Consider the following 13,793-nt stretch of genomic DNA (forward strand, 5'->3'; position numbering starts at 1 on the left):
ACCACGCGAATTAGGAGGACTGCACCCCCCCCCCCCCCCCCCCCCCCCCGCCTTCTAAAACGTCATGTTTGTTCAACCGCCATTAAGCTCACACGAAGCGTTCAGATCACATTTTTAAAATCAACCCCATATACGCACACACATTAACATGTTCGAAAATCGCCTCTTCTCCTTGCCGGTTCGGACTGGAACAGCATTCCCAGAAACATTGCCTCTATCAGCGGTTGTTAAAGGGCAACTCCGGCCAAACTCAAAATGAAATAAATTACTGGTATCGCTGAAGTGACACTAAATACGACCCCAGCCAAAATATTACGTCCAGTGGGACGCCGCATTCTTAACTAATGCCGATAATAAAATTGCGACCTGCCGCGAGCCGCTTCCCCTTAGCGGGCGGCCAGCGGGTTGCCGATCGCTAAAGCAACATTTGGCCGTGACGTCAGTGTCGTTCTCTTTTATTCCTCCGGTCCGTGTGTTGCGCGGAGTGCAATTTTTCGAGCCGCTATCACCGCTACTTCGGCTTTGGATTGGCGTGTTTAGCCGTTGCTTTTATCTGTAGCCCGTGTAGCTTCGGTATAGCCTTTCGTTTATTTGGTTTGTGAGGACTCCAAGACTCGTTTTAGCGAGCAACTCGGTGCGCCCAAGACTGCCCAGCTGTTCCTCGAAAGACGCCGAGTGCAACTTGTAGCACTGTTGGCTGCTCAAACAACCCGCTGCGCAACCCGGAGGTGCTTTTTCACAAGTTTCCAACGGACCGGAAATTGGAGAAGGTGTGGGTGAACGCTGTTCGACGAGTGGACTTTGGATTTCGGCTTTTACGCGCCCGAGGAAAAAAGAACGAAACAAAAACAGACGTCTACAGCCCAGCACACGTGTGTTCGGGCGCTGCGGCCCACTCTGGAGAGCCTCAAAGCTTCGTGTCTGGGACTGACCCGCAGCGCGAAAGCGAGAGGGCCCCCAGTACTGTACGTCACTGGCAGCACGGCGTAGAGTAACGCCGCTTCATTCACGGAGCCCCGATGACAATTTAGGCCTAGCGACGAGTACAGAAGGCCGCACACACGGCGACAGCCGCCGAGTACGGCACCGAACGAGTTCACTCTTTTTCCATTCACTAGCTTTTGGTTATACAAGCGACGAGTACGGCATAGCGCACGCACGGCGGCGGCCGCCGAGTACGGTATTGAACGAGTTCACGGTTTTTCCAGTCGCTAGCTTTTGGGTATACGCACTAACTCTTGCTACATATGCTAGATAACTACCACGTATGCAGAATTAAAACAAAATCAGCTTACCTCCTATCTTTAGACGGCTAGCGCAGCAGAGGTAGGTGCCGCTCGGCCTGCGTACTCGTTGAACGAGAACGATCCTGACGTCAAGTTCACATAGCGGCTGATTTTCAGTGTTGCCGGGGCCTTGAGCGGCTAGTTTCGGTTTTGTTGGCCGCGCCTCGAACAAATCTTTGAAGCGTCGATATCTTTAAAACTACGCACAATGACGAGAAAAAGAAAAATTAGACCTTGCAATTCAGGGACGCTGACTGCAGTAAAAACAGTCAGAATCTCAAAATTGAAAGTATGTCTGGAGTTGCCCTTTAATCATTTGAGGCCACCGTAAACGTGGCGCTGCTTGAGTAGATTAAGCTGAATTACCATATTCATATTTTATTTCATACACACAATCTGAATTCTAGTACCTTACTCGATTACTGCCGAAGGTGCCAGTATGACTGCATGCATGTATTGTATTTTTTATATGTGTTGCTTGGTTTTGTTCTTCAAGTTATTGTATTATATTTACTTGATGTTATGCACTTGAGCGCCTTTATTGTAAGTAAATAAAAAAAAATTAACTTCGGACTATCTTTTTTTCATGTTGCTGGAACTTCTAATACGTGGGGAGTTTAACGACAGAAATGTTTTGTGCTTGTTTCTCTGACTAAACCAAGTAAAGCAAAATCATAAGCCCCCTATGTAATATCCTCTCACGAGGGCCTTTAGGAGTAATATGAATAAAAAATAAATATCCGTAGCAGGCATTTTTCGGTGAAACTTTCTAACATTTCCTTTCTTTATCTGGGCAGTTGCTAAAAGTTAACGCTCTCGTCTTACTAATTGTTACAGGGAAAATAAATAGGTCCTTTCCTTTTTCTTAGGGAGAAGAGTTAACAATGGACGTCGTTGGAAAGCTCGAGTATGTTCATGGGGTGGCTTCTGAGGCTCTGAGGATGCTTCCACCTGCCACCAGGTAGGGACGATTTGTTCTTGAAGAATTTCACATTTCAGCCAGCGACTTTACTTTCCACTCAAACATATTGTCCCGAATCGTTTCAAACGCAAGCTCCGTTTACACATGCCCGTTTGCTTAAGTTGCGTTTTATTTTTCAAGCTTACGTCCGTTTACGTGGAGAAACGCGGAGAAATCCACGCTTTGTATGAAGCGTGGAAACCAATTCAAGAAGTACTATAGCCAAGCACGTGGCAAACAAAGAACAGATGTCTTGCTGATTCATGGCGTAACCCAAACAAACGTAAGCATACGCTCCCTTCGTGAATGGGTCTTTACCTACGTTCTACACATAGAATCTGCGTGGTCGCTTTTCTGAAGAACACGAGCACACCCATTCGCTGGAGAAAACGAAAGAATTTCAGTGAATAGAAAACCTCAGAAAACAACGGGCGAAAAAAATGCCACGGCCCTGTGGACAATTTGCGTGAATTTTCGACTCGCCCATACTCACATCACATCGCATTTAGAGATCTATTTGTATTTTGGGCATCGTCGATGACTGAGAACCTTCAATCGTCTCTCCTTCCAGCTTGTCTCTCAGCCGTAGATAAGAAATTCGGCGAAATTCGTAATCTACAGCTGGGTGGCAATTTTCGCCCCTTGAGGCAGACCAAGTTCGGGCCGTATAAACATTAGACATGCTCCCAAAACTTCAATTATTTGCCGCGATTGGCTGCCGTCGTGTTCAGCGGGAAAGTGAACAGTCATTTTTTTTTAATGCGAAAGCATTAACTGTGTCATAGAGCGAGCTGACATCATCAGTTTGAAGCGCGAAAACGGCTTTTAGTTTCCGCGATCCCAATAGGATCGATTCGTCATCGGTTCCATTGGCTGGCGCGCATCGACGGGGCTCCCATTGGCCGCTGCGCCATGGCCTCCGAGGTCCCGAAGCGCGCGCGCGCTAGTACGCAGCAGACGACAAAGGGAGCGGACGAGCGACTTGCATGCCTTCGCATTCACAGCTCATAAGACATGCTTAGGTGTACCTCGAGCTTTTTTATGCTCCGGTTTACTTTAAGTGTGACCGCTGCCGACGCTATGCTTACAGGGAGCCAATTAACTTGCGAGAAAAAATTACATCGCCACGACGGTCGTCGTTTTTGTGCGTTAGGAGTTAGCGACAAAAGCAGTCACGCACAGTGTATGCAGACTGCACGTAGAACGCCTCAAACAGTATCTGTAAATTGTCTTTCGAATGACGGATCAACAGTGTGACAGAGGCTTAAATATGCAGTGTCGTTTCTTGCGCCATGGAAAACGACCATCGAAAGACCATATCAGTGAGTTGTAGACGTTGAAGGTGAAGTGCTTGTACGCTTTTTTTGTTCTATCTCCTTCTGCAGGATAGAACGATTAGCCGCCGAGGACTACGTTCTCGGCGACACGGGCATCAAGGTTCGCAAGGGGTGCCTCATCGCGATTCCCGTCTACTCAATGCACCATGACCCGGAGTACTTCCCTGATCCCTTCAGTTTCAAACCAGAAAGGTGAGAGAAATATCAGGCTAGTTCACACACTCGTGACTGCTTACGACCGAGTGTGTCAGAAAATCCCTTAAAATATCCGACGACAAGAGAACACACTGACGCAATCCATCGGGAAACATCGAAACACACTTGGCAGTTTCGTACATTTCTTCGTTTTTTTGTTTCTTTTATTAGCGCCTCAGACGTTTTTTTTTTTTTTTTTTTTTTTTTTCTCTTTCTGGATCTAAACCTTTCAACAACGTTATTATAAACTATAATTTCTTTAAGATAGTACGTACGTTTCATCTCGCCAATATCACAAAACTTCCGCTCTGGTGAGATGCAGTTCCAGGGTCACCGTATAACGATGGCTCTAGCGTGCCAGCGTCTTCTCCGGACAGCCTGCGTTACAGAGTTTTACAACTGCTGGATCCGGGTCACGTGGTTTATTTGTCGCATTCGCAATATGAGCTCCGAACAGGTGACGAAAGCGTCGGCAGTCTGCGAACGCCTGCGCCTTTCCACCCACTTCCCTTCTAGCGACCTGAAAACACAGAGTATGCGCACCGCCACCAATCTCTGCACACGGCGTCCGCCATTAAATTGCAGGTGCTCCTCCATGATTCGAGAAAAACCCTTTTTCAATCTAGGCGTCTGCTCTCGACGTTAGAGATCACAAGAAGCGCGATGGCGTTTTCGTGCTAACATCGTCCCTTAGTGTACGTCATTTTACTTCCTTTTGTCTGTTGCATTTCTCTTTTGTTTGGGTTTTTTTCTTACGACAGATTTATCGGCGAGAATATCGAATCGATTCGTCCGTATACCTACCTACCGTTCGGGGCTGGTCCTCGGAACTGCATTGGCAACCGATTTGCCCTGGAAGCCGTCAAGATTGCCCTGCTCCACGTGGTCCGAAGCGTCGAATTCTACCGCACCCGAAATACTGCGGTGCGTAAAAATATTTTCCTGTGATCTTGACCTTCAAATTTCTAAATATACGTGAAATTCGGTATTTAGGAAGAAATTGTTGAAATATGTTGAAAAGACATTCAGTCGCTCGTATCGCGAAATGAAGAAAAACTGTTTCGTTATTTTCTCGCTAAATTTTTCGAGAAAATTGACGTCGCGTGATTTGCCGCGTCACGTGTCGTCTAGGTACCTGATTTTATGGACCTGTTCATCCTCCCCCGCATGGACGCCGCCATCTTGGAATCGTGTGACGCGGCAGCCATTATGTTGCTTCGACTTGCTCCTCCGCTCTCCACTCTGCGCCATGGCGGATGCGTTGCATTCGTGTTTTTTGTTGCGTTTTACCGCGCTTTCTTGCTTTACTACGGAAACTTTAGTCCGGTATGTCCACTCGACCACTAAGACATCACGAGGGTTCAAAGGTCCTTATAACAACTGTGCTTGTTAACTCATTCTCAGTAGGTAGCGCGTATATTTATATCGCACATTTAGGATCGGAGGGCGTCAAGAATAGTCGGCGCAAGGAGACTATCTGTATTTCCTGAAAGTATCGTTCTTTGTATTCATAATATATCGAAAACAGTTTATGTTGATTATGTGAGGACACACGCGGGGGAAATAGACAACGAACGTTGAACTTTTATTTTATCTAAGGCTAGAAGTAATGGTACGTCAACATCAGGCGATTTTTTCTATTCATAATATCATACCGACATGTGTAGGAGGCTCTCAATCTTTTTTTTTGCGACATGAATATTCGGTTGGTCGGTTTACTTATGAAGTTTAAGAAATTGTATACCGTGCTCGCTCCCATTTCGACAGTCATTTAAGAGATTTATTGATTCTATTTATATAACCAGTGTCATCCACTTAGTTTACTTTAACACATAGGTTGGGCCTTTTCGCGTAAGAAAGTGTCACAGACAAATTAACAGTGGCGAGTTTTAGAATATCGTGCACAAAGAAATAGCGTTGTTTCTATTTGCAAATCCAAAACGCGGTTCCAGTTCGGCGCACGCGCAATAATCACAATGCTTTTCTTTTTTTCTTTTTTTTTTTGTGTATGATGTTTTAACTTTTGCCAGTATCTGGAATCCGCAATATTTGACGCCAAAAAATAAAAAAAATAACATCTCCGTAACAATTACTTGATTCCAAGATTGTCGATGGCGAATAGAGGTTTCCTTCGGATGGCTGACGAGGCCGAAATTTACAAAGCAAATCTGTTCAAATAAATAAATATTTGTTCACACAGGTCCGTGAAGTGGTGTCTAGCGCTAGATTTCAGCCATACTTTCCGAGGTATTTCTCCTTTTGCGCCCTTTAATTTTATATGGCCAATTTTACGGAAGAGAAATGCTAGATTTAATTTGACGGGCCTGTCACTTTTATCATATCTTGAGTAAGCAAATGTTCATATAAATATATTTTATTTCTTAGGGCCTATATCGCGAAATACGGCTTATAAACACTTCAGCAGGCTTGATAATTTAAAACTTTTCTACTCGGCCACTCAAAACATGCTCGAGTACTGAATAAAAAAGGAGAGTTCGAAACGATATTACTTGTTTATATCAATTATCTGCGTCATTACACGATACGTTTTTAGTCTGCGCAGTTCACTAAAGGTTGGGTGCCCACGAAAACCAAACAGTGAGTAGTAAACTCGCAAGTTCATCTGTTCTTGCCGATTCAGTACGTTGCTAGTCAAGCCGTCGATAGGCTTCTTTAGATTCACGTGTTAGTCTCTTCATTAGTTTTTCTTTCTGGAAACTGCTGTCATCTTGTACCGCCGTAGAGAATGGTAATGTCCAAGGCGTTTCGCGACCAACCATAATCAGATATAGCAAAGGAGTTGGTAAAAAAAAAACGCAATTCAGGCTAAAATACACCTCGTAGTCCTCAAAGTGGCTCAATACCGCTGTTTCAGTGGTTGTGTGCTACAAGAAAAATATTCGTATCACAAAATTAAGCAAAAACAACGTAAAACAGCAACATAGCCGCTTTCACGTTGAAAGCGAAACCAACCAAATTGAAGCAACCTAATGGCGCCGACTGCGTCAGCGCCCTCTATCCGCCGGTGAGACACTTACTAAAATGAAAAGGTCTGGGTGACGTGACTTCAATTTCCCCCCTAAATGTAAACGTGAAATTGACCTCACGTGACCCGAGGCCACATCGAGCGACGTCACGGAGTGCCGTGATCTGACGTTACACATCGTCAGGTCACGTGACGTCAATTCCCTCGCCATATTTAGCGGGCAAATGCAGGGAGGGTCGAACATGTTGATGGGATCAGAACGTTATGTTAAAAAAAGCTTTCCACGCTTTAATACCAGTGTTGGCGTTAACGCGTTAAACTAACATCATTGTGGGTAACGCGTTACATTTTCGGTAACGTTGTAACGTACTCGTTATATTTTCAAAGCAGTAACGGGTAGCGTGCTTACGTTACTTATTTTGAGTAACATGCAACGTAGTTACGTTACTCATTACATGGTCTTCCCAATACTTAAACAAATTACACTGCTATTTGTTTTCGTGTTTCTAGGTTTCATGCTTCAAATAAAAAAGCTTTTTTTCGTTTTTTTTCTTGTTTACGTCAGTATTTAGGGGGAACAGTAGAAAAGATAATGTAATCGAGTTCAGTTTCTGCATGGACATAATGTTTCTTGAAATATGGCGCCTATGCATACCCGTAACGTCAAAGGAGGAACACGTGTTAATCCGTAATTTAAAAAAAAAAAAAGTAACGAAAAGTAACGTGCGTCACATTTTAACAGTAGCGGTAAGGGTAACGCTTTCCTTTTATCTTGAGGCAACATAGGCCGGTAAAGGGTTTCTTCTATTTGTAACTAACGAGTAATGTATTGTAACGAATACAACACTGTTTAAAAGCGATCATCTTGTAGCTCGTCTCCAGTTTCACAAACTCAGCTATGAGTTGAAGCACAAGAAACTTCAGATAGAAGTATATTCCACCTAAAATCGAGCGTAACACGCTTCCTCCAGGATGCTGGAGACGCTAAAAAATCCGCCTGGTTCGGGATTCGATCTCAGATAACCAGGAATTGGCTGCCGGTAGAGCAAACGGATTTTAAGAGTGCTTCAGCGACCTCCAGTCGCATGGAGGGCGCGAGTTGCGCTCCAATTCAGGTGGAAGTCAATTCAGACTTATTTGAGTATTTCTAATCTTGGGTTTTTTTCCTAAAGTCACTACATCAATCTGTAACGCCTAATCTAACCCTTGCGGTGGTAATTATTAAAATTGGCGGCAACTGATAAGCATCTGTTGGCTTTACTGATTTCCAGCTCCTGGTTAGCTCGGTTTTTAGCCGCACGAACGAACCGCTCCCCTCTGTTAGGGGCATTGAGGGAATTTGTAAATAAGTAAAAAATAGAATGCTCCGCTTTTCTTCGAAAGGACCATGGACCGAATCATGAACCAGGTGAATTTTTTCAGCTGTCATCAGATTGCGCGACTTCCACTCTATTTTAGGTAGAAGTCCATTTATTCTCGCGCAAATCTTCGACACCTTGCAGACTTCCGCTAAACTTATTATATCAAATAAGCCACTTAAATTTCAAACAAAGAAGTTGCAGCGGCATAAACCAAACAATTCACGCCAAATCAATGTTTAAAAAAGAAAAAAAGGAAATTTAGTGACCGCTTTGTGAGGCCCACGAGGGAGCAGTCGTGCGACTTTGTTCAATCAATTTAAGCCAATAAGGTACTGAAGCAACATGACACCAAATTAAACATGCGGTCAACGTGGCGAAAAAAAAAATGGCTCCTGCCCCTTCTGCTAGTCGGACCGCGTAGCCATTGGCGCCCATTTCTGATCGCCCACCACATTTGCTGGAGTGATTGGATGAACACGGTGATGGGCGTTTCCTGTGTGCGTAACGGGACAGTTACATCGAGAGACTCTTCCTTCAGAATGCGCGTACTTGAGTCGACGATTGACTGACTTCGTCCAACGGTCCCGTGAAACTTCGTTCACACCGCTAATGCCTGAGTTCCACTATACTGTATTTCACCTTATGATGTACCGCAGGAAAGGCTACAAGCGCGAGCTTCTTGCTCTGGGGCAGATCTCGGCGGCACAAGCTCTCGCGCACTAAGGGCAGCCGCCAACGCTATGAGCTCGCGCTTCTATCCTTTGCTGCGGTACAACATAAGGTGAAACAGAGTAGAGACACGGCCACTCGATTAGGACTCCCCTTGGGAGCGGCCAGCCGTATGCCTCACTCCGCCGGTGGGAGCGATAGTTCTACTTTACCCCGCAGCGCCAGCCGTGGCGCTCGTTATCGCTGAAAGATACCTTTCGGGGGAGCATATCGAGGAACTCTATACTTCGTTTCACGTTAATATGTACTTGTTAGCCGTGCGTGCTAAAAGCGCGAGATAGTTGCTTCGAAGGAAGCCTCGGCGGCTGCATGAGCTCTCGTGCAGCGAGTGCTCCAGTCAAGGCACTAAAGGCTAGTCGCTCGCGCTAGCACAGCGTTCGCGGTTAGTCCATGCTAAGGTAAGACGAAATATAGTGAGAGAGGAGCAGTACGCCCGGCCCGGCCCGGTGTGGCTATTTAGATTTTTTTTTTCGAGAAGCCGCAAGTCTCAATTGAAACGGGTGCCAGATTGCGCGAATGATGTGACAAATCTGTGTAGAATAAAAGCACACGATTCTTTCTGCGAAAAGCTCACTCAGCTGCAGGCTGCGCGTTAAAGCTGCATTCTGCTGGCAGTATGAGCGAATTGTCGTTTTCTTGTTCCCGTAACTGTTGCCCCGTTTCTATTACCACTGTAATATAGGAGCTACAGTTGGATATAGCTAGGCCGTATGATTTCCGGTTTTAATCGACGCTCGAGCACGCGCGAGCTGTGCTATTTATTCATCTGTGAAGGACAATATAAAATCGGATTCCGCGTGCATAACTTCAGCAATATAAACTTCATTGTTCACAAAAAACAGACCAAGGGAGTCATATAGTTCACAAGCGGAGTACCTTTCTGGAAGGCTTCCGCGAAAGCCTCAATATATTTTCTAGTGGGCTGTTTAGGTCACCAGCCCAGTTTGCCAAAAAAGGTCTCAGGAGTTTTCTGAAAAAGAGCTCGCAGAGCTCTTCGCTGTGGTAGGGGTCTCGGCAGTTAACACACCACATCAGCGGGCAGTCCATAAGGTGTGAAAGCACAGCGCTCGAGAGGACCTTGCACATCCGTCCACGACGACGAATCTCTGCCGACTGTGGAGCCCTCTCGACAAAGGTGCAGACGAGCTTGCACAGCCAGACAGCTTGAGGTCGTGGATATCTGAGTCCTCCTTGTTCAAGGCTAAACATGGACTGATATGCTCCGTCATGTGATGCATTTCCCTTAAGTTGCGCTTGCATCCAGGACACGTCACCTGCAAAGTTTAGCGGGTTCTACACATTAGCCTTCCTTGCTTTCACCAAGAAATTCTTATTGCTTTGCTAGGTTGAATGTTTCAGCTAATTACTTTGAAATTACGACAATTTCTAGAAATAAAAATTGTCACCTTTTGTTCGCAAACGAAGGCCAAGTAGCCAGCCATGTAAGACAGCGGTGCAAACTCAAGTTCGAAAGAGACTTCATTATACTTGATCAACTGCAGGACTTCCTGTTTCACGAGTGGAGTTGGCACATTTCATCGCCGTCTGGCACTCAGAGCTAGGACCTGCATTTACATTTCCGGCAGCTTCCAAAATGCCAACACAAACCGAGCGCAGAGTGACACTACGATATTTTCGCCGAGCACAGCGGTGCATAGGTGGGGGGAAAGCGAGTTTTGCTGCCTTCTGCAACCGCGGCAGCACCTCGGTATCGGCGAAGCCAATGGATAGGGTATTCACACGAGGGAGAAATCCCGGGGATTTCTCCCCGGCACGCGCATCCCACGACGAAAACGTCAGGCTTTGCGATGTGCAAAGGCCTCGCGTTTTCATCTCGTGATACGCGCGTGTCGGGGAGAAATCCCCGGGATTTCTCCCTCGTGTGAATACCCCCAAGAGCGCGTTGGGCGCCTTCTCTACACTCCGTTTCACCTTATGTTGTACTGCAGTGAAGGCTGGAAGCGCGAGCTCATAGCGTTGACAGCTGCCCTTACTGCACGAGAGCTTGTGCCGCCGAGATCTGCCCCAGAGCAAGGAGCTCGCGCTTACAGCCTTTCCTGCGGTACATTGGGTGAAACAGAGTATAGCTTTCAGCTTACAAGACCGCTCATCGATGTGCAGCGCCCCCACGGAAAATGGGCGAAGTTCTCCTCTCACGTGCGCTCTTTTGTTTTCGGAAAGACATCGGCAGGCCACACCAACAGGGGGGATCGAGTGGCCGTGGTATAGATAATTAAACTTGAGGAAGAAAATGAGAAGGGATGGACAAACACAAACTTCCCCTTTTCTTCCTCAAGTTTTATTATCCATACATACCCGCTCGTTCTGTCCTTATAGAGTTGAAGCGTACTGAGCTTCAACTAATTTATTTACACTATTTACATTATGTTAAATCTGAAACGTGACGGGCCGACCTTGCGGTTGCCTTTGTTCCTCGATGTCTGTGCTGTCTCAGATTTAACATAATGTAAATCGTGTAAATAAATTAGTTGAAGCTCAGTACGCTTCAAATTGGTGACCCGGACGTGATAAGAGTATAGAGCTACAACCAAAAACGAACGACAGCGAAAAGCCTCCAACACATCCAACATGCTCGCGATGGTGCCTTTGGTAGGCGTTTTGTCGTTCGGTGCTCATGAAGTAAGCAGGAGTGATTGCAAGCCTGCCGAAGATACCCTCGCGTGCACCATGCTCGTGTTTGAGCATAGCTTCTTTATTCTCCAAATCCTGTGAAATCGCGAAAGACTCTGGTTTGAGGCTTGTAGCTGTCGTTTGCTTCTGTTTGTCGCTCTAGTGGAACTCGGAATACTAAATACATCATGCAAAGGACAGTCTACAGACACTATTTGAGGCGTGTTTCTGCCTTCCTTCACAAACCTGTCGCATTGATCATACAACAACTGTCTAGAGTGATGTTTGAAGCGTTACAAATGTATGATGGTAACACACCTCCCCCCCCCCCCCCGCCCCCCCCCCCCCCCCCCCAAAGAAGCTTGAGGCGTGTGCGCAGGTAATTTTGCCATTGTATCTGCGGCGATGTACGATGAATGAGCCAAGTGACCACGGCTTAAGTGGCCTCCCCAGCCTAAAATGGGGGTAGTTCTATAGAAACACCTCGTGGCAGATACCAGGACCTCCTCGTGAAAGTGTCCGCGAAGTTGCGGCTCGCGATTTGAAGAATAGAGCATATGAAACGCTTTAAGAAATTCCCATATTGCAACTCTCTCCATAAACGAGCCGTGATGTAACAGGATCAGGGGAGCTCCCTATAGGGCATTCCTTCCTCCGCCCTCCTCCCCGACAAGTGAATCTTATGGTATATTCGGCTGGTCGTTTTTCGGACTCTTGGAGCGCTCTGAAAAGCCGGTGTGCATTCGGCTAGTCGATGCCAGGCGCTCCAAGTATATTCGCCGGGTTCTTTCGGAGCGCTCTCGAATCTCCGACTCTCGCCGGCCTCCGAATCGGAGCGGTTTGAGGCGCTCTGACTTGGAAGTGGGAGCGCGCGAGAGATCTGGCTGCCGACCGGTCACGTGACTCCAGCCATTCCGCCATTTTGCTTTTGTGTTGGAAGCGGACGGCGAGAATGCAGCTACTCCGTAAAAATAGGGCTGCGAAAAACAGCCGTCAGTCTTGACGCCGTCACCGTTGTGTTGTGCTCTTCGAATTGAGGTGAAATGTCGTTGAAACGAAGACGTTTAATGTTAGTGGTGGCACCGCCAGTGCTGCTGGCGAAGCTAGCAGACAGCGACAACACCAGCAGGTCGGACTACGACGACGAGGACCGTGTTTGCGAAGCAAAGTTTGCCGAGTTGTTTGACGCACCTTGTACCTAACTTTGCCTTGTACCAACGTTGCCTTGTACCAACGTTACCTTGTACGGTGCCCAAGGTCAAGGCCTATGTTTTTATAGTGCGAACCTACTCGGACAAAGCGGTAAGTACAGAAGTACGAGAGTTTTCAAGCTGTAATGTTGTCTTTTTTTTATAGTTTCGCAGGAACTTCCGCTTGGCACGGCTGGCTTGCGATGATCTTATCAGCGTACGCGTTGACGGTTGCCATTTTTCAAGGATTTATGGATGGATGAATCACTGAATACTGCTCAACCCTTTGAATCCAAAGAGCAAAAGTTCCGCTAGAGGGCGGCTCGCGCCGTCCTCTAGTGGCGCACGCCACCCTCTATCCGCTCGGCTTGCCGCTCTGAAAAGTTGAAGAGTGTTCGGCTGGGCGCGCCGATTCTCTCGCTCCGATGCGGAGGCGCTCCGGGATCTGGTAGCTACAACTCGGATGATTGGAGTGCTCGAAAGTGACCGAACGAATATACCATTAGATGCTCTGTGCTACCAGATCTGCGCTCTCCATATCTGCGACCGGGCACTCTATGGCTCAGTCCTCGAACTGCCAGGCTTTCTGAGTATAGAGGAGGTTATGACTACAGTTATGGCGGCGTCACGTGCGTGGAACACTTAGTTAGATCCGTTTAGATCGATGTATTGGATGTGCGTAAAACTGCACGGGGTGTCAAGACGTACGATTGCTACTTTTAGGCTGGAGCAGCCCTTTAAAGAGAGTTCTCGAATCTTTGTCCAGGTTCCTTTGGAATTCGTTCGTCGCCTCAGGTTTCTCCAAGCCAAAGACATCACTGTAGGAATTCGGAAGAGACCTCTGTGACGTACCCACTCCCATGGCTATGGGACATCGCCAGGATCTCTATGCAACGCGACAAATGCTGAGGGCCCGCTTGATGTTTAGTGCCAATCATACTCAACGTAGTACATCAACATATCTCGGAAATGACTCACAATGTGTAGGACACCTGAACTTGCGAATAAAGTATAGGGAGTATTGACTGGACGCCATATTTGTATGCACTGTGTATTGGGCATTTTCAAATGGAACTCACACTTATAGGTTCCCAAAACCGACAATCTTGGTAACGTG

At 46.7% G+C, this 13,793-nt stretch overlaps 1 protein-coding gene across 1 annotated transcript in view; it reads left to right on the forward strand.

Moving 5' to 3' along the window:
• Positions 1 to 13,523, forward strand: part of LOC120838357 (cytochrome P450 3A9-like) — a 64,398-nt gene extending 50,875 nt beyond the window's left edge. The window contains exons 11-14 of the mRNA XM_040208232.1: positions 2,156 to 2,247; positions 3,633 to 3,776; positions 4,541 to 4,703; positions 13,443 to 13,523. Of these exons, the coding sequence (XP_040064166.1) occupies positions 2,156 to 2,247; positions 3,633 to 3,776; positions 4,541 to 4,703; positions 13,443 to 13,523 (480 nt within the window). The remainder of the gene's footprint in view (positions 1 to 2,155; positions 2,248 to 3,632; positions 3,777 to 4,540; positions 4,704 to 13,442) is intronic.
• The last annotated feature ends 270 nt before the right edge of the window (positions 13,524 to 13,793 follow it).

Source organism: Ixodes scapularis, unplaced genomic scaffold (assembly GCF_016920785.2).
Source record: "Ixodes scapularis isolate PalLabHiFi unplaced genomic scaffold, ASM1692078v2 PGA_scaffold0__279_contigs__length_252992795, whole genome shotgun sequence".
Classification (NCBI taxonomy): Eukaryota; Metazoa; Arthropoda; class Arachnida; order Ixodida; family Ixodidae; genus Ixodes; species Ixodes scapularis.